Raw genomic sequence first — 17,379 nt, forward strand, 5'->3', positions numbered from 1 at the left:
CCCTGAGCAACATAAGTTATGAGGACATCAGCTGTCGCTTAGACATAGCCAAGAAATGTAGGGACTGGAAGGGACCTCGGTAGGTCATCTAGGCAGGAAAATAGGGCACTCAAGGCAGGAAACACCACAAAGAAGCTTTGCAGTCACTATGAAACTACAGTAGCGCCAACACAGACTCGCTTACCCTCCCTTACCACGATAGTTCATTTACCAGTCCAAAGGAGTTACTCACCCAGGCTAACGGAGGGGGAAAGAAAGTACTTCAAGGCTGCTCGATAACAACCCCACGGCCGGGAACAGCCAGACGAGCCACACAATCAAACCAGCCTCCCCCCGAGGCTCCCTGGGGGCGGGGAGAGCCTGAAGCCAAAGCGAGTAAGCCCCCCACGCACAGCGTGCACCTCCCCTGACAGACGAGCCCCCCGCGGCCAGGGGGACGCTCTAATCCCCGCAGAGCTGTGGCAGCCCCACTCCCTGGGCACCAGAGGTCGGGGTGTCCCTGCCCCAAGGTCACTCCGTTCCCGGGGGGCGGGTGTCACGGGCCGGCCCCAGGCGCGCGGGGGGGCGCTTCGTACCTGAGCAGCTGCCAGAGGACGCCGCGGAGGCCGCCGTGACCCCCGAGCTGCTGCAGCGCCCGCCTCAGCACCCGCACGTACTCCGCCATCTTGGCGGCCGCCGCTGGGCCGGGCGCAGCCGCAACCGACAGTTCCGGGCGACCTGGGTTCCGGCACGGACAGGCAGCGCCGCCCGCCGCGCCCCTCAGGTCATCGCCGGGCGGGGCCTCGCCTCCGGGCGGGCGCCCCTCACCCCGCCAGGCGGGGCTGCGGGACTCAGCTGGGCGCTGGCAGGGCGGGACTGGTGCCGGGGCTGCCCTGGCCGCGACTCAGATGCGCTGCCCAAGTCTAGCCCGGCGCGGGCAGCGGTACTGGGCAGCCAGCCCGGGGCAGGTCGGTGCCGCGGGGTTATGTGCTCCCGTCCCGTCCGCGCTGGCCGATCTGGGAGCCCGATGAGGGTTAAATGTAAAGGCCTCTCTTTGCTCACGTTAATGTTTGTATCAGTCCCTAGATTCACCTTTATCCATCAGCAACCAGACAGTTGTGGGGCTGCGTTTGCCCCGGGCATCCAGGTTTATCGTCACCCCAGCCCCAGGAGCTTTTTTACTTTGCAGCCCCTATGATTTATAACCACACTGTGCCAACGCTGAGGACTGATTTCAGGTGCTTACTCCACCTGCACGCTCCCTACTTTTGTTTAGAAAACAGAATAAGATACTTCAAACAGAGGGCGCAGAAGAGCACTGCCTGCTTACCTAGAACTAGAGTATGATGCCAGTACAATGCAATATTCATAGTCAGTTTCATACAATGACAGAAATTCAGAGCTAAAATGTCTATCACAAACTGGTGTGACTTTCTTCAGCATGAGAAATCCCTTTATTTTTACAGCTAGAGAGACAATGAACAAGGTAGTAGGTGACTTAGGGTATGGCCTTGTGTGCACTACAGAGTTTTGTCAACCCAAGTTAAGTCTACAATCAAAAACCAGTATAATTACATTGCTTGTGCATTTTCACATGTGTCTTTGTGTCTGTTGGCACAGCGCGTCCACATGTGATGCTTTAGCATTGACAGTGAGAGCAGTGCACTGTGGATAGCTACCCCACTGTGCTACTCACCACCTTCTGCAGCAAGAAGTTGTGGGAAGGTAGAGTGGATCACAGTGCATCATGGGTGTGGGCTCAAAGTCCATTGATACAGTTCTTTCCGTCCCAGCACTCCATGGGCTTTTGACTGCGTTTCCCAACATTTTTCAATGGCTCCTGTTTACTGTGCGCCCACCATCTCCAAAGGATGGATCCCACACTGCTCTCTACTGTTGTGGTGACTTTTATGAAAACATCATGGATAGTCATGCATTACATCATGAGCTCCCAATCTGAACAGGAATCAGAGTTGCCTGGCCTGCTGTGTACCATGGAAAGAAACAACACCAGATTACTTTTGGCATTCTCAGAGCAGCTGAACATGGGGGACCATTGCTTTTGGGCTTGGAAAGCAAGCACTGAATGGTGGGATCGCATCATTATGCAGGTATCAGATGACAAGCAGCAGCTCAGAACTTTCAGATGCAGAAAGCCACCTTCCTGGAACTGTATGCAGAGCTCACCCAGCACTGCAGCGCAAGGACACCAAAATGAGAGCTGCCCTCTTGGTGGAGAAGCATGCAGCGATCACTATGTAGAAGCTGGCAACTCCAGACTGCTACCGGTTGGTTGCAAATCAGTTTGGAGTCAGGAAGTCAATGCTTGGGGCTGAGTTAACGCAAGTGTGCAGGGCCATTAATCGTATCCTGCTATAAAGGACTGTAAAAAGTGACAAAGAGTCCTGTGGCACCTTATAGGTTAACAGACATATTGGAGCATTTTGTGGGTGAATACCCACTTCATCAGATGCATGTGGACTGTGACTCTTGGCAATGTGCTTGAAATAGTGGATGGCTTTGTGACAATGGGATTCCCTAACTGCGGAGGTGTGTTAGATTGAACGTATATTCCAGTTTTGGCCCCTGACCATCTTGCAATGGAGTACATCACTAGAAAGGGGTACTTCTCTATGGTATTGCAGGTGCTTGTGGATCAACGTGGGCATTTCACTGACAACAACGCAGGGTGGTCCAGGAAAGTGCATGACACACGCATCTTCAGGAACATGGACCTGTACAGAAAGCTCCAAGCAGGGACTTTCTTTCCACACCAGAAGATTCCAGTGGGGAATGTTGAAATGCCCAGTGATCTTGGGAGACTCAGTGTACCCCTTACTATCATGGCTCATAAAGCCTTACACAGGAAACCTGGACAGCAGCAAGGAGCTCTTCAACAATAGGCTGAGCAGATGCAGAATGACCATAGAATGTGCCTTTGGCAGATTAAAAGCATGATTGCACTGCATTTAGGGCAGGTTAGACCTAAATGAGGAAAACATTCCCATGGTCATAGCAGCTGCATGTTGCATGCTCCATAATATTTGTGAGGTTAAGGGTGAAAAGTTTCCCCCAGGGTGAAGTGCCAAGGCAGATCACCCGGCTTCTGAATTTGAGCGGACAGATACCAGGGCTATTAGAGGGGCACAACAGAGGGCTATTCAACTCAGGGAGGCTTTGAGGCAACATTTTGACAATGAGCACCAGTAATATGTCTTTCTATACAGCATTCTGCCATGTTTTGTTAACATGCACCTTGTATGAAAATTATTATGAGTCCTGACCAGGATTGTAGTCAGCAAATGATCAAACTGCCACTATGTATTACTATCAGCAGCAACCACCACAGGTAGGAGACAAATAAAGATTGATTATCTTTCAGAGAGTTTGTTTTTATTAAATACCAATTAACACTCATAAAAGGGTTGGTGGGAAGGAAGATAACAGTGCAGGCTCTCATAGCTGTGTATAAATCCAGCTATCTGGGGGTGGGGGTGAGCACGCATGTGTTCTACCTGGAGTGAGTTTAGGGACTTCAACATCTCTGTTTGCTCCATCATCATCTGCTCCTGGCCCTTTACAATGCGCTCCCTCACTTTCCTTTCTGTCCTGCCTTTCTATTTTAAATTGGTCCTTCAGGGTCTCCTTCCGTTCTCTTTTTTCAGCCTTTGAGGATTGGAGCACCTCTTGGAACATGTCCTGCTTTCTCTGCCTTCATCGCTTCCTTATCTAGCGGAAGCGCTCCGCTAGTGTATAGGGGGTTCCCCTGAAAGCCACACCTGCAGAAGCACAAGAAACAATACACAGAAGCATGATTGCTAGTTCACACGCAGCATTGAATCATTATGGTAAAATACACCTCTTTTAACATATGAATCACTTTCTCACTGTCCCTTGGCAAGCACACCTCAGTGAACACCCTAAATATGGTGAGTTTGGCTCAGGTGGGGGGTTGGGTGTTCAAGATGGAGCAGGGGTTCAGTGCAGGCAACTAGGAACGATATAGTAAATCCTGCCATTATTTACACAGGCAGGTGTCACTGAAGCCGATACCTCACTCCTGAGTGCATTTCCTGCACACGTGCGGCTTCAGACCCAGTACCTATGCTGCTCGCCTGTGTGCGCTTTGGTCCCTACACAAGTGATTGTTGAGTTGCACGGGAAAGTTTTCTACAATGGGGGAAGGAACAAAGCAGCTCTACCAAGGAACCTTCAGCAGAGGATTGGCGAATACCTCCAGGAAAGTTTCCTAGAGATCTCTGGAGGATTCCCGTGAAATCTTGGTGTGCATTAACACACTGTTCCACAGCACTGCTTAGCTGTACAGGGGAATGTGGAGCACACTCAAACACAGCTAGTCTTGTACATTTTTATTCCTTCACCCACTTCTAGAATATACAAAGCAAAGGACAGCTCTAACCTCATATAACAAAGCAGCATCAACTCAAAAAGATCACTTGCCAGAGCTCTCCTCTCCTGCATCATGCGCGCCAGACACAGACTGCTGGGACTGGCTAGATCCCTCCGGACTGGAAAAAAGGTCCTGACTCGTTGCACCACCAGACAACTCTGCCATGTGCTCCACATCGTCCTCCAACTTAACCTCCTCATCCACAACTTCGTCCTCGGAGTTGAGTCCACTGTCCACCACCTCCAGCCCTGTAGACTTATCCATGGGGCTCTTGGCAGTGGAGGGGGGTGTCTCTGCCGAGGATGGTGTCCAACTCCTTATAGAAGCGGCAGGTCTTTGGTGCAGCACCAGAACAACGGTTTGCCTCCCTTGCCTTCCGGTAAACCTGTCTCAGCTCCTTTATTTTCGCACGACACTGCTGTGTCCAGCTCATAGCCCTTATCCAACAAGCCATGAGAAAACTGATCATAGGTATCAAAGGTCTGCACAGCCTCCTCTCCCCACAGTGCCAGCAGATCCAAGACCTATGTCTACACTATGGACCTTACAGTGGCACAGTTGTACCTCTGCAGCTGCATGGCTGTAAGCTCTCCTATGTAGCTGCTCTATGCTGGCGGGAGATAACTACCACTGCTTGTTGGGGGGTGGTTTAATTATGCTGGCGGGAGAGCTATGTCGGCGGGAGAGTGTCTCCTGCTGGACATAGCACTGTCTACACTGGCGCTCTTGTTGGTGAAATGTATGTCGGTCAGGGGTGTTTTTTTCAGACCCCTGACCGACAAAAGTTTTGCTAACAAAAGTGTTGGTGTAGACAAAGCCTTAGTTTATAAGCATAGTGATTCCTGAAACAAAAAGATTAAATATTGTCAAAATTTATGCTTCCGATTCTGAAAAATGAACACAGCACTGAAGAGCCCACTCCACTAACTAGAGATCCATATTCTTGTTTGTTCCCATAGACACTAATACACTTATATAAAATTATTTGCATTTTTAGATTTAAGCCTCCTATGAAGCGTTCATCAAACAATCTGAATGTATTAAAAGTATGCTCAGTTAATTGTAAACTAACTGGGCAGGAATGTAGGTCTTGTTAAAATTAACATTCTGGAGTGTTTTATCTTCTGTAATTTTATGTTTACAATTCTCCACCATTTTGATACAACAAACTGTGACACAACCTCCTTCACAACCAGATTTGGGATACAAATCTGGATCTCCAATTTTAAATACTCGAACTCAGATTGACATGCCACCAGCAACATTTCAGCCTCTTGCTCCTATTCTTGCCTTTGACCTTTGTTTTTGGGATCAAGCAGCAAAAAGGTCCTATACCTTCTTTAAATCATATTTTAATTTTTTCTTTGTGCTAGTTCTTTCTTTTTAATCAGATCAAATCAAATTTCTAGAGACTGTGCTAGCATTATCTGTTTGTAATCTCTCTAATCCAAAACCTCCTTAAATTGTTGGTAATTTTAATGCCTGTCCAGAGTATGAAAAATGCATGGTATTATTTTGCTCAAAATCCTCCTGTGCTCAGTGCAAATTTCAGCATATTTAAGGTAGCTGAATGCAAATGCCAGTACACAGTCTTTGGAAATCTGGAGTATCAATGCTCCCTTGTCCGTAAACCAACTGTAAGGCTGATGGTGGTTCTGGAAGAAATTTTGAACTTCTGCAATGTGCTCTACAACTGTTAGGTATTACCTTTTTCAACAAGGTTTAAATAGTATACCAAACACCAGTACCTCAGAATGTTATGATAATTGCACTTAAATTCCCTTTTTTTGTTTTGTTTTATTGTCTGACCAAATGGCAAAGAACTTGTCATAATTTTCTCAGCATTCTTGAATGGTATCTTCAGCAAACTGGACACAATAGCCTGTGGTTTTGTTTTCAGATGTAGAATCAATTGCATTAAGTAGGAATATTTTTCAAACAGATACTTCTGAATGAAACAGATGATGCGCTCCATGAGAGCCTGGAATATGGATTTAAGTTATTACCATGCCTTTATGACTAATCCCATGAAAAAAGTCACACATGATCCTTTGTGTTCTGCTCTTCCACTGAAATGGCATTTTATGCAGTGGCACATTTGATCTAGAAAATAATAAGTAAATTAAATTTTCTTCACTTTTTTGAGATTCTCTGTTGCTGCTGAACAATGCTAGATAACAATGGGGTTACCAGACAGCAAGTGTAAAAAATCGGGACGGGTGGGGGGTAATAGGTGCCTATATAAGAAAAAGCCCCCAAAATCGGGACTCTCCCTATAAAATCGGGACATCTGGTCACCCTAGATAATATTTACATTTTATTTTAAAATAACTTTTCATTATTTTCGCCCATTCTATTATTTACTTCCTACCACTAACTTTAGGCACATTAAATCAGATAAATTCTCATTGTGATATCTGGCAATCACTAAAGTCTCTTTTGCAGTATTAATCAGTAGCTTTAATATTTACTGGTTAGACTGAGAAACAACTATCTTCAAACACACTGAAGACTGAAAAGTAAGACATTATCACATGTCCTGCCCACCCTCTTGAACGTTCACAAGTCTAGTGAACCAAGTCCCTTATAAACATCACAACTCCCCTCATTTCTCTCTTCAATATCCTACGGCAGTTAATTCCACTCATTAACCTTGGCCATTTCTCCAAACAAATGACTCCACCCATTCTACTTTTCCTATAGGGTTTTAAGACAGTTCTGCAGTTTTCACATGGTTTCCCAACCGACACAAGAAGAACTTTGATGTTCTTGTCATTTGTCTCTATTTTAAAAAGTTAAGTGGATTCATTCAAAGATTGAAATTAAAGTGTAATGTTTCTAGTATCTAAAAAAAAACCTTTCAAATATGTTCATGTAAGTATTTGAGTGACACAGAAGTTAAAAAAAAATGTAAAAACCTAAAAATATTTTTTTCCTGGAAAGACACAGTCTCCCCAAACTCTGTGTTATTCATAAACCTGGATCTAAGGCTTCTGAGAAGTAGAATCAGTTGTCACTGTAGAAATATTTACAGGTGACCCCTTTATTTCTATATGAATGTTTAACAACGGAACTGACAGGACTGTGTTTTTAAACTCATCACAGATGCTAGCAGACACAGCACTTTCTCCCTTGCTGCTATGGTGGTGAGAAACAATTTCTGCAAATGACACTCAAAAATAATAGGGTGGAAGAGCCCAGTACATGAAAGAAATATACAATGCATCTTTTACTTGTTGCAGTGGTTAAACAAATATACATGCAAATTTAAATTAAAACAGATCACTTTTGATTATATTTCCAAACCTATTTTATACAAATGTGCTGGCACATTAGATCTAAAAGAAGGGTTCACCTGTGGGAGATAGGAACTCAAAGAACTCTACAAGTAACACTTTGAAATTACAGTAGCTTTAATCCAAAGATCTCAATGTACTTTTACAAACATGAATTAAAGCTACACAATCCCTTTATATGTAGGCATCATTCAACATAAATCTATTTCCATGCCAAAAACTGCATTCAGATAGTTGTTTTTTAATACAGTCATTAATTCCAAACATAATTGGAATGTTGTAGTTAAACACACAATTGTTTGAAAGTCAGAAAATTTGGATTTTATGTTAAAAATAAACATTTGAAAAATTAGAATTAATACTTAACTGATAGCTCTAAAATCATATGTCAGGTCGTCTGGAAATTCTTAAGGTTCCAATTCAAAACAGAACTCTGCCCCATTGCCCTCACTTTCCAATACGAGAACTCCACTAGCCTCAACATGAAAGAGACACACAGTTTCACTGTTTTTCATGGTTAGATCTCAGAGCTCTTGTGCAGTTTAGTAGGGCACAACTTCTAAGCAGCTCCACAGGGAACGAGCTTCAGTCCTGTGGAGCATCTAACCTTTTCACAATAGAAGCTGCAGTTAGCAGTTTTGGGGTTGCCTGCCAATCTAATATGTTGTATGCAGTGTAATTGTTGCCATGTTGGTTCCAGGATATTAAAGAGACAAGATGGGTGGGGTAATATTTTGTATTATACTAAGGCTATGTCTACACTGCACACCTTTCGGTGGGACAACTGTGCCGTTGTAAGGTATGCAACGTACCTGCTCTTTGTCGGCAGGAGAGCGCTCTTCTGCTGACAAAATAAAACCAACTCCAATGAGGGGCTTTGTCAGAGGGAGAGCGCCTCCCGACAATAAAGTACTGTCCACACTGGCACTTTTCGTCAGTAAAACTTTTGTCGGTCGGGGTGTTTTATTTTTTTCACACCCTGACCGACAAAAGTGCAGTGTAGACATAGCCTAACTTCTGTTGGTGAGAGAGAGAAACTTTCAAGCCACACAGAGCTCTTCTTCGGGTCTGGGAAAGATACTCCGAGCACCACAGGTAAACGCAGAATGGAACAGATGTGTTTCTCAAATGTGGCCACCAGGTTTTTCTGCAGCCATGACAGCCTCCTGGGCTGAGATGGGGGAAGCGGCAAAGCAGTGGCCCCTCTCTGCAATGCCCAGGGACTCTGGGGGAGGGCTTCAGCCCCCCCCATCTTCAGCTGCAGGACTACAGGGGTGGGCTTCAGCCCCCCTCCCCTGGTTCAGCCAGAGGCTCCAGCAGCAGGTTTCACCCTCCCCCCCACCGCTTCAGCTGCGGGGCTCTGGGGGTGAGCTTTGGCTCCTCCCTTGCTTCAGCTGCAGGGCTCTGGGGGTGGGTTTCAGCTGCAGGGTTCGGGGGGGGGGGCTCATTTTTTAAAGCGTTGTGGCAGTTTCCTTTGAGGTTTTCAAAAGACAAGCCTGGGAGCTAAATTTCATAATTCTGCTAGACACTAAAATTCATGGACTGAACGGACACAATGGATTTAGGGCTTATTACAAATATCTGTAACCCACAACCCTCCCCTCCTTTTTGTCCTATGACTGCAGAGGTGTTAAGCTCCACTCTACCCTGAATGGTCCCTTAGAATACATGCTAAACTACTAGTGTTAAACAATCTATGGCTGCCAGGTATCTGGTGTTCCACAACTCCAGCTGAAAAGGGGACCTGGCAGTGTCTGGTCAGATGTACTGGTGAGGGGTGGGGGGGGAGGGGAAGAGGCAACAGGTCATAAACCCGCACTACCCCTGCTCAGCTGGGGCCACCTCATACCTGCATCTCCTGAGCAGGAGGCAGCAGGCGCTGACTGGAGGGAGCCCAGCTGGTGGGGGAGGGAGGTGGAGAGGATCCAGCAAGGAGGAAGGGAGAGCAGAGAATGACAGGGGGAGAAGGGAAGGAAGAGGAGTGAGCCAGGGAAGAAGCAGAGCAGGAGGAGGGCCTTGTGGGAAGAGGCAGGCCAGCGGGTCTGGTTTTCAGGCATTAGAAAGTTGGCGATCCTAAAACAATCTGTTCCACCCTGCATTTACCTGTGGTGCTCGGAGTATCTTTTCCAGACCTGAAGAAGAGCTCTGTCTGGCTTGAAAGCTCTCTCTCTCTCCAACAGAAGTAAGTCCAATAAAAGATATTACCTCAACCACCGTGTCTTGCTAATCTAATCATATAATCAGATAATTTCTAATTATGGGAGCTGGTATGAAGATAGGCTTTCGGGCCTGGCAGTTTGGCTCTCTCAATTATCCAAAACTCCAACTATCTGAAGGCTTCAGAATATTTAACAAGGAGAATCCCTATACTCAATTCATGTGTTCTGCTATAAATGAAATGAGCTGTACTAATTACCTCTCACCCCATCCCCACACTCCTAGTTAATTTAGGAAGTTAATTTGAGCAACCTTTACTAACAACCCAATCACTAAAAATCAGAACAATTGCTAGTTAAGCCAGTATCAACAGCCACAGCATCTTCAACTTCAACATTACCCAAACATTAGAATACTCAAGCATAACAACAAATTCCAGAGATGTACAGCAGACACCTTTTCAATTCCACCACAGAATCACGCCACAATGCACACATCCAGTATCTCACAATTACATTGAAACGCAAAACCTTAACTGCAGACAACCAAGTATTTCTTATGGGCACGCATGTAGTGAAAAAGTCTGTGATGTGTTATTTGTAAATTAACAAATATGAGGTTGAGGCTAGGGCTTTGCATTTGAGTGCTTGGGGTTAGGGGAAGCAGGGCTGTATGAGGAAGGTCACAGAGGCGGGATGAGAGTTGTCCAGAGGCATTCATGGCTTGGTGTGGGCTGTGTGTGTATTGTATTAGAGAAACAGGAGTGAGCTCATGGAGAAAGCAGGGTGCATGTGATGGGGAGGATGTAGAAAATATTTTGGGAAGTCATAGGGGGAGTAGGAATAAATAGGGGAGGTACAGAGGGAGAGTGGATGTGTGTGACACAGACCATCTCATGGAAGAAACTGTGGAGTTTCTGCTGAGGGAGGAAATATGCCAGGGGAGAAAAAGCTGGAGAGAAGCTGCACTCCAACAAGCTTCCTATGATTCACCAGAGGATCACTCTCTTCCCTAAAGCTCCTCTCCAGACTCATTTCTTCCCTTCTTGGGTGAGCACAAAGCTGTGTGAGGGAAAATGGATTAGGAAGCAGAGTTGAAAGATAACGTATAGAGATTGGCAGGGATGGGGAACAGGACCTGGCAGCAGGGGTTGAGATCAGGTGGGCACTGGGGCCAGAGTGAGACACAGATTTAATTTTGTTTTTGGGGGAAGATTCCTTATTCCCTCCTCTTGCAATCAGGCAAATTTGCAACCACTCAAATGCCAACATCCACCATTGTTCCCAACAAATGAGGAATAAACACATTAACTGGATGTTTCTGCAAAGATGACAGGCAGCAAAACAGGTAGCTTTGATACTTACATTGTCATAACTATATTTCAGACTTAACACTCCCCAAAATAAATGGCAATTCGTTCCCTTGGGCTATTGTTTCAGGTTACCAGCACGCTCTTGTGGACACCACATTAGTTACATTCAGAAGATTGTCTTTTGGTTGCAATGAAATAGACGTTTAATTTTTTAAATATTTAAGCTACCAGTGAGAAGCTAAATTCTGTAACAAGAGATGGATCCAGAGGCCAATTCCACAATGGTAAATATGGAACGACCTTCAGTGTTTTAATGATTTCTCCAAGAACTATTGTATCCTTGAACACTTAAAACTGAGATAAAACCAAGACCAAAATCAGAATTGCTGCTGTAATTTGTAATACATTCTTAAACAAACCAAAAAAATCTTCCAATCCAGCAATGTCCTACTTCTTATCCAAAACTGATTCACCAGTCTTTTAGTTCTGATGGCATTGAATAAACATCCTGAAATATAAATTATAATTTGTGACATGAACAACCATTACCAGAACTCATAATGGCACGTTTCTATAATTATCAATGTATAGTGCTTTAAAAGCAAAGGATACTGCTTAGTCAAAGTTTTACAATAAATTATCAGATGTATTATGTATGCAAACTCATAAGCTAACAGCTAGAGAAACTAAGTGTTAATGGCAAAGTTAGAAATACCAAACTACTAGCATTGTCCCAATGTCTTCTTATTGACAATATTACATTGCACAACAATAGTGTACCCAGACAACCTATAAGAAATTGAATACACTGTCACAGTCTATGTATCGATTCATATAAAATACTACAAATTGATAGGTAATTGCAATTGTTATTCTATAATAAAAAGTTACAATTTATTTTAAAAAATACAGCCAAAATAGAATTTACAATTTTAGTCAGGTTTCAAGACATTTACAGTAGCTTTTATACAACAGCAAGACAATCACTGCGACATTCTGATGCTTATATTAAAACTGAACTACCAGTAAGATGTAGATGTGGGATGGAATGAGCAAACAAATGACTTTCAGTGACACTGAAGAGAGGGGACACAGAACAAATGTACTAAGAGGACAGGATTGGTTTGTAATGCAGTTGACATTACAATGAAGTTCTTTTGAAACTATTCAAAATGTAACTATAAGCTGTACCAGGAAATATACCAGTAAGAAACAATCTAGCACACTGTACAATAAATATTTTTAAGAAAAAATTATTTTGAACTACTCAGTTCATTATTTAGAACAGTGCTCCCATCTTTAATTGAAATGTACAAAACTATTCACTTTTCCATTCAAACTGTTTATACTAAAAATCAATTTTTTCCTTAAATCAAAAGTTATAAACCTGTTGCAAATAATTTTATCCTTCAACTGGCAAAGAGGCCATTCTTTATTGTCTGGTAAAGACCATAGATTGACAAGTCTTGACTAGATGCAAACTAGTTAGATTGGCGAAGACTGAATGCTGAAAATAAATAAAGTAGGTGTTGTGGGGGACATCCCCAAAAAACTTGTCAAGCTAGAGAATTTTTAAAAATACCTTTAATGCCCATGATGTAGTAATTTTCAGAGTTTAATTTTCAGTAGTAGGTCAACTGATGTTACCGGACTGTAACAAAATAGGAAAGAAATTGGCCAGCCTTCTATCCAACATCAACATAGCTCAGAAAAATTTAACTGAAGACAGCAGAAGCTATTCAACAGCATGAAACCGAAAACAATCAGAATGGCAATGATGTGAGAATCTGTGGACACTGTTGATCAGAAAAATGTGTCTGTTTAGACAAAAAAGTTATGAGCTTGAGCTGAAACTCATTAACGCTGGTACATTTATCTGAGCAGCAGTAAACTTCAAAGCAAGCTTCACTCCTTAAAAAAGCCCATAAGACACCAAAGTGCAATAATAACTGCAACAGTTAAAATAAATGCTGGTAAATGAACAAAATGAATATAAAAATAAAAATCCCTTTATTCAGTTATCTGTTTTATTGTTTAAGATTACCCCTACTAAGAAAACTCAGCTCCTGATCAGAAGCATGAATTTATATTACAAAAAGTGAAAAGATTTATTCAAACCTTGGGGGAGGGAGAGAATGTGGTGGAGAGAACAGAAGAACCTGCATTATAGGGCCTCAGGTCATGATAAATAGAAGAATGATGGCCCACCAGGCACAGAACAACGTGTACTCTAGGCTCAATCAGTACTAGAAACTTATTTAGTTAGAAAAATACAACAGAAATCTGATATAGTAATAAACTATTTTGGAAAATAGTTTATTCTTAGTCAGTTTCCCACTGTATAATACAAATAGCTAGTATCTGCCAATACACAACACTAGAACATATTAAACTCTTGACATCCAGAATAGCATCAATCTTATTGCCAATAATGGAGGTGGACTATGATCTGCTGCATCGAGGTATCAACAGAATATTAAAAAAAATCTGCGTGCTTTCTATTATTTCCCTGCCCTTTTCATGGTACCAACTGCTTCATAAAACAAGAACTTCAGCTCCTTTCAAAGTAGCTGAAAGAAAAATGAAGTTGATTACAAAGGTCTCACTTCAATTGAAATATTTTTACCTTTTTAGGATTTCTGACCATCACGTTCCATTGTATCAGTGAGAATGAATTATAGCAAAACACTGAAAACACAACTCAGAGAAGAAGGTTTATTTATTTTTTTCTAAAATTAAGTAGTGACACCTTAATTCAGTCAACACTCTTCTTCACCAGGCTGGATTTTCCTATTCGTTTTGGACTTCATAAACAAAATTCCAGGTTCATCTATCTACAAAAATACAGTGGACAATTTTTGATTTTCATTAAATGCCAGATAATTTACAAGTCCTTGAAAACCAGATGAAAACAGGAAGTCATCCTGTATCCCTCAAGACACTCTGCAGCATTTCACAAATGTACAGGAAAGGAGGAATTTTAGCCTTCTTTACATTTTTAAAAGTTGCCGGGGAAGGCTTCTTGCCATCTCTTGGAGACAGTATGCCATGACTGCCATGGTGATGTACATTTACGTCACCACGGCATAGAATCCTTGTTTTCCACCTTTATACAGAATGACCAATAATTTGAGAGTTGTAGTCTGCTGTCTCCATTCTTAGGATATATGGGATGATGCTGTCAATCTGAACATTTCCAATCAGTCCTGCAAAGAACAACTCTTCTGTGATGGTGGCACTCATCAGTCTGAGGGCAGGCAATCGGAGAAGAAGCCTAGATAGCCTGAAAAACAGGTTTGGCAAAAGAGAATTATAGTTTAGTAGGCAAAGCGAGGCTTCCTTTTGATGTTATCCAGTTATCAATACGAAAAAAAATTACAAAAGGATTACACTTTTGGTCATGGTTCAATAAAAGCTCAGCTCTTACGAGGTCTAGTATTAAGCTTTTGTAGGTATGGAAGACAGATCAAGTTTTAAATTAATCCAGTATTTAATTTATAACCAGTCACATCTTTGACATTAGCGCAAACAGATATTAATAGGCATTTCAATATATGTAGCTTGCACAACCTGCTAAGGCATAAAAAAAAAAAAAAAAAAAAAAAAAAAATGGAAGAACTGGCTTCAAAGAGTCAGGTAAGTACAATTTAAAAAATTTAAATACATTTTCATAAAGTTTAACTTTTAAATGTAAAATGCACTGTTATTTTGAAAATTATTGGACGTAACAATAAAGTCATACACATATAGTGACTAAGAGCGGGACTAAGGTTTTTCAACACTTTTCACTTAATTGATTCTCACATTTCTTAAAATGAAATACTTCTCAAATCAAAATAACTGAAGCTCTGAAGAAAAGAAATGAAAGAAAAATCAAGCACGTGATGTATATACATCGCTACCTCGATATAAGGCGACCCGATATAACACGAATTTGGATAGAACACGGTAAAGCAGTGCTCCGGGGGGAGGGGGGGCGGGGCTGCGCACTCCGGTGGATCAAAGCAAGTTCAATTATAACGCGATTTCACCTATAACGCGGTAAGATTTTTTGGCTCCCGAGGACAGTGTTATATCGAGGTAGAGGTGTAATTTACATACCTGTAGGTATCATCTGGATATGCTTTTGTTACATAATCTTGGAACTCCATGTAAGCCTTTTCTTGAAACTTTTCAATCTGTATCACATTTTCTAGACCTGGGTGATCTGAAACACAATGTATATGGTTATACCTGCTCTGGATAAGATGCACAAAACAAAAACAACAAAGCCCAGCTGGGGCAACCATCCAATTAATTACTTTGCTACTATAGCAACTTCTGGGTGTTTTCTGACAATTTTGATGCTGGGCACCTCCCCTTATTTGGATTCTTTTCTTAGATGACAGAGATCTATTTCATTTAAGTTGCTCAGATGAATATATTAAACTGCTCTAGTAGTCCAAGCAAATGCAGTTCTCGCCACGTGTAAAACTATTTACATAATCTCATTCACATTTGATCTTGGCTCCAGTTACTGTGTTGCAACAGAACATAGCAGCATTATTCTGATGTTGACAGTTCAGTGCTTAAACATTACAGGGAGTCTAGCTGCCATTCCAGACTCCATTTTCTTTACTTTATTTCTTCTCTGAAACTGCTGGAGCTAATTGCCCCCCAGTCCCTCTCCCCCTTCTGCAGACCAATTCCTCCCAGCCCATTGTCTGCTCCCCGCACTGGTTCAGCTCTGCACACCTGAAGGGTGGCCAGTTCCCCCCGAACCTGAGTCAGTGCTGATGCCTTGTCCTGTGAGCTTGGCATGCTGTGCGCTTTCTGCGTCCCTTGCCCTGTGCCTGCGATTCATCTGCAGCTACCTCCTGCCTCCGAGATCAGTGCAGCGGCAGCTGCATGCCCCACTCCTGTCAGCCGCTGTTGCCTCACTCTCCTGTGCGTGCTGTGGAGTGAGGTGACAGCAACCAGCACAAGTAGGGCACACAGCCACCACTGCACCAACTCCACAGGCAGGAAGAGGTGATCGGAGATGACCTGAGCCAACCCAGAGAGCATCAGGTTGTTTTTATACCCAGTCTGAACCCGACACTTGTAATCAGGTGCCATCAGGTTCGGATTGGGTTGGAAGGTGCTACAATTCCCTCAAACCCAATATTTCATAGATCAATGGTATAAACATCCTTTCCTGTCTAATAATCCCTCAATTTCTTAACTCCATAAGCCATCTATAAAGCATGGTTCCAAAGTAAAGAGCAGAAGGGAAGGTCAAGTGTGATTGCGTAGAGGAAACGGGTTTTGAGAACACGAGTTACTGCTGGAAGTAACTTCTTTTTTCTCCTTCATGACATTACTTTCAGAGCCCAACTATAGGAGGTTAGCTAGTAATGATATCCCTAAAAAGGCAGGCTGAGGCACTCTGCTAGTTCAACAATGACTAAAGCACTGCCCTGCTGATACTAACGTGTATTCTTGATACCATGTGGAAAGAAAAGCCATTTGTGAACATATGAATTGAACTCCATGTAGCAGCCATACAGATTTCAGATAGGGGCATATTGTAATACATTCCCACTAGGTCAGTTAGCCTTGAGACACTGAAGGCACAAACATCAGCTAGTTCATAACTTGACTGGATGAACATTCCTTTCCAGTTAGAAAAGACTTCCAGGGATACTTCTGACAACACAAGTGTCAGGAGAAAGTAACTGGAAACACACAGGAAACTAGGTCAAGCCTTTGACATTTGAGCAAACTTTTAAAACCTGTTCCACTTTACAGTGTAAAACTTCCTAGTGAAATGTTTTCTAGACTCCCACTGCCTTGATCTCTTCAGACAAGGACAAAACATCCTGTCCTAAAACCTAGCAGTCATGCTGTCAAGTAAAGGCTGTTGAGGCATCTTTGCATCACCTTGTTGCTCTGTTGGAGCAAGATATATCAACACAAGGAGAGTGAATGAATAATTTTTGGATAGAGAAGCAAGTCTACCACAAGGCATGAACTATCCCTCTGTAAGACTAGGCTCTTATGAGCCAGTTGTGCCCATAGGAAGACTTCTGATGAGTCAGATGAGTTGCAGATACCATCAAGCACTTGGTGAATACCATGGGGGCAATTGCTGAACCTCTCACAAAACTGAGGTACTTCTTGTGGTTATCTGAATGTAAAAGCAAGCATATTAAATATCAAGGACACAAATCAGCCTCGAAGTTCTTGAGCAGGGATTATGCTCC

At 42.9% G+C, this 17,379-nt stretch overlaps 2 protein-coding genes across 5 annotated transcripts in view; both read right to left on the reverse strand.

Moving 5' to 3' along the window:
- NDUFA12 (NADH:ubiquinone oxidoreductase subunit A12) overlaps positions 1-711 on the reverse strand; it is a 46,889-nt gene extending 46,178 nt beyond the window's left edge. The window contains exon 1 of the mRNA XM_026648840.2: positions 576-711. Coding sequence (XP_026504625.1) covers positions 576-664 — 89 coding nt within the window. The 5' untranslated portion in view covers positions 665-711. The remainder of the gene's footprint in view (positions 1-575) is intronic.
- A 9,152-nt stretch (positions 712-9,863) lies between these two features.
- Positions 9,864-17,379, reverse strand: part of NR2C1 (nuclear receptor subfamily 2 group C member 1) — a 103,736-nt gene continuing 96,220 nt past the window's right edge. For all 4 annotated transcript variants that reach the window (XM_024218300.2, XM_024218291.2, XM_024218281.2 and 1 more), the window contains 2 exons: positions 15,257-15,362; positions 9,864-14,438 (listed from right to left, as the gene is read on the reverse strand). In XM_024218300.2, coding sequence (XP_024074068.1) covers positions 14,264-14,438; positions 15,257-15,362 — 281 coding nt within the window. In that variant the 3' untranslated portion in view covers positions 9,864-14,263. The remainder of the gene's footprint in view (positions 14,439-15,256; positions 15,363-17,379) is intronic.

The sequence above is a fragment of the Terrapene carolina genome, unplaced genomic scaffold, assembly GCF_002925995.2.
Source record: "Terrapene carolina triunguis isolate 2854851 unplaced genomic scaffold, T_m_triunguis-2.0 Scaffold68, whole genome shotgun sequence".
In the NCBI taxonomy this organism is placed as follows: Eukaryota; Metazoa; Chordata; order Testudines; family Emydidae; genus Terrapene; species Terrapene triunguis.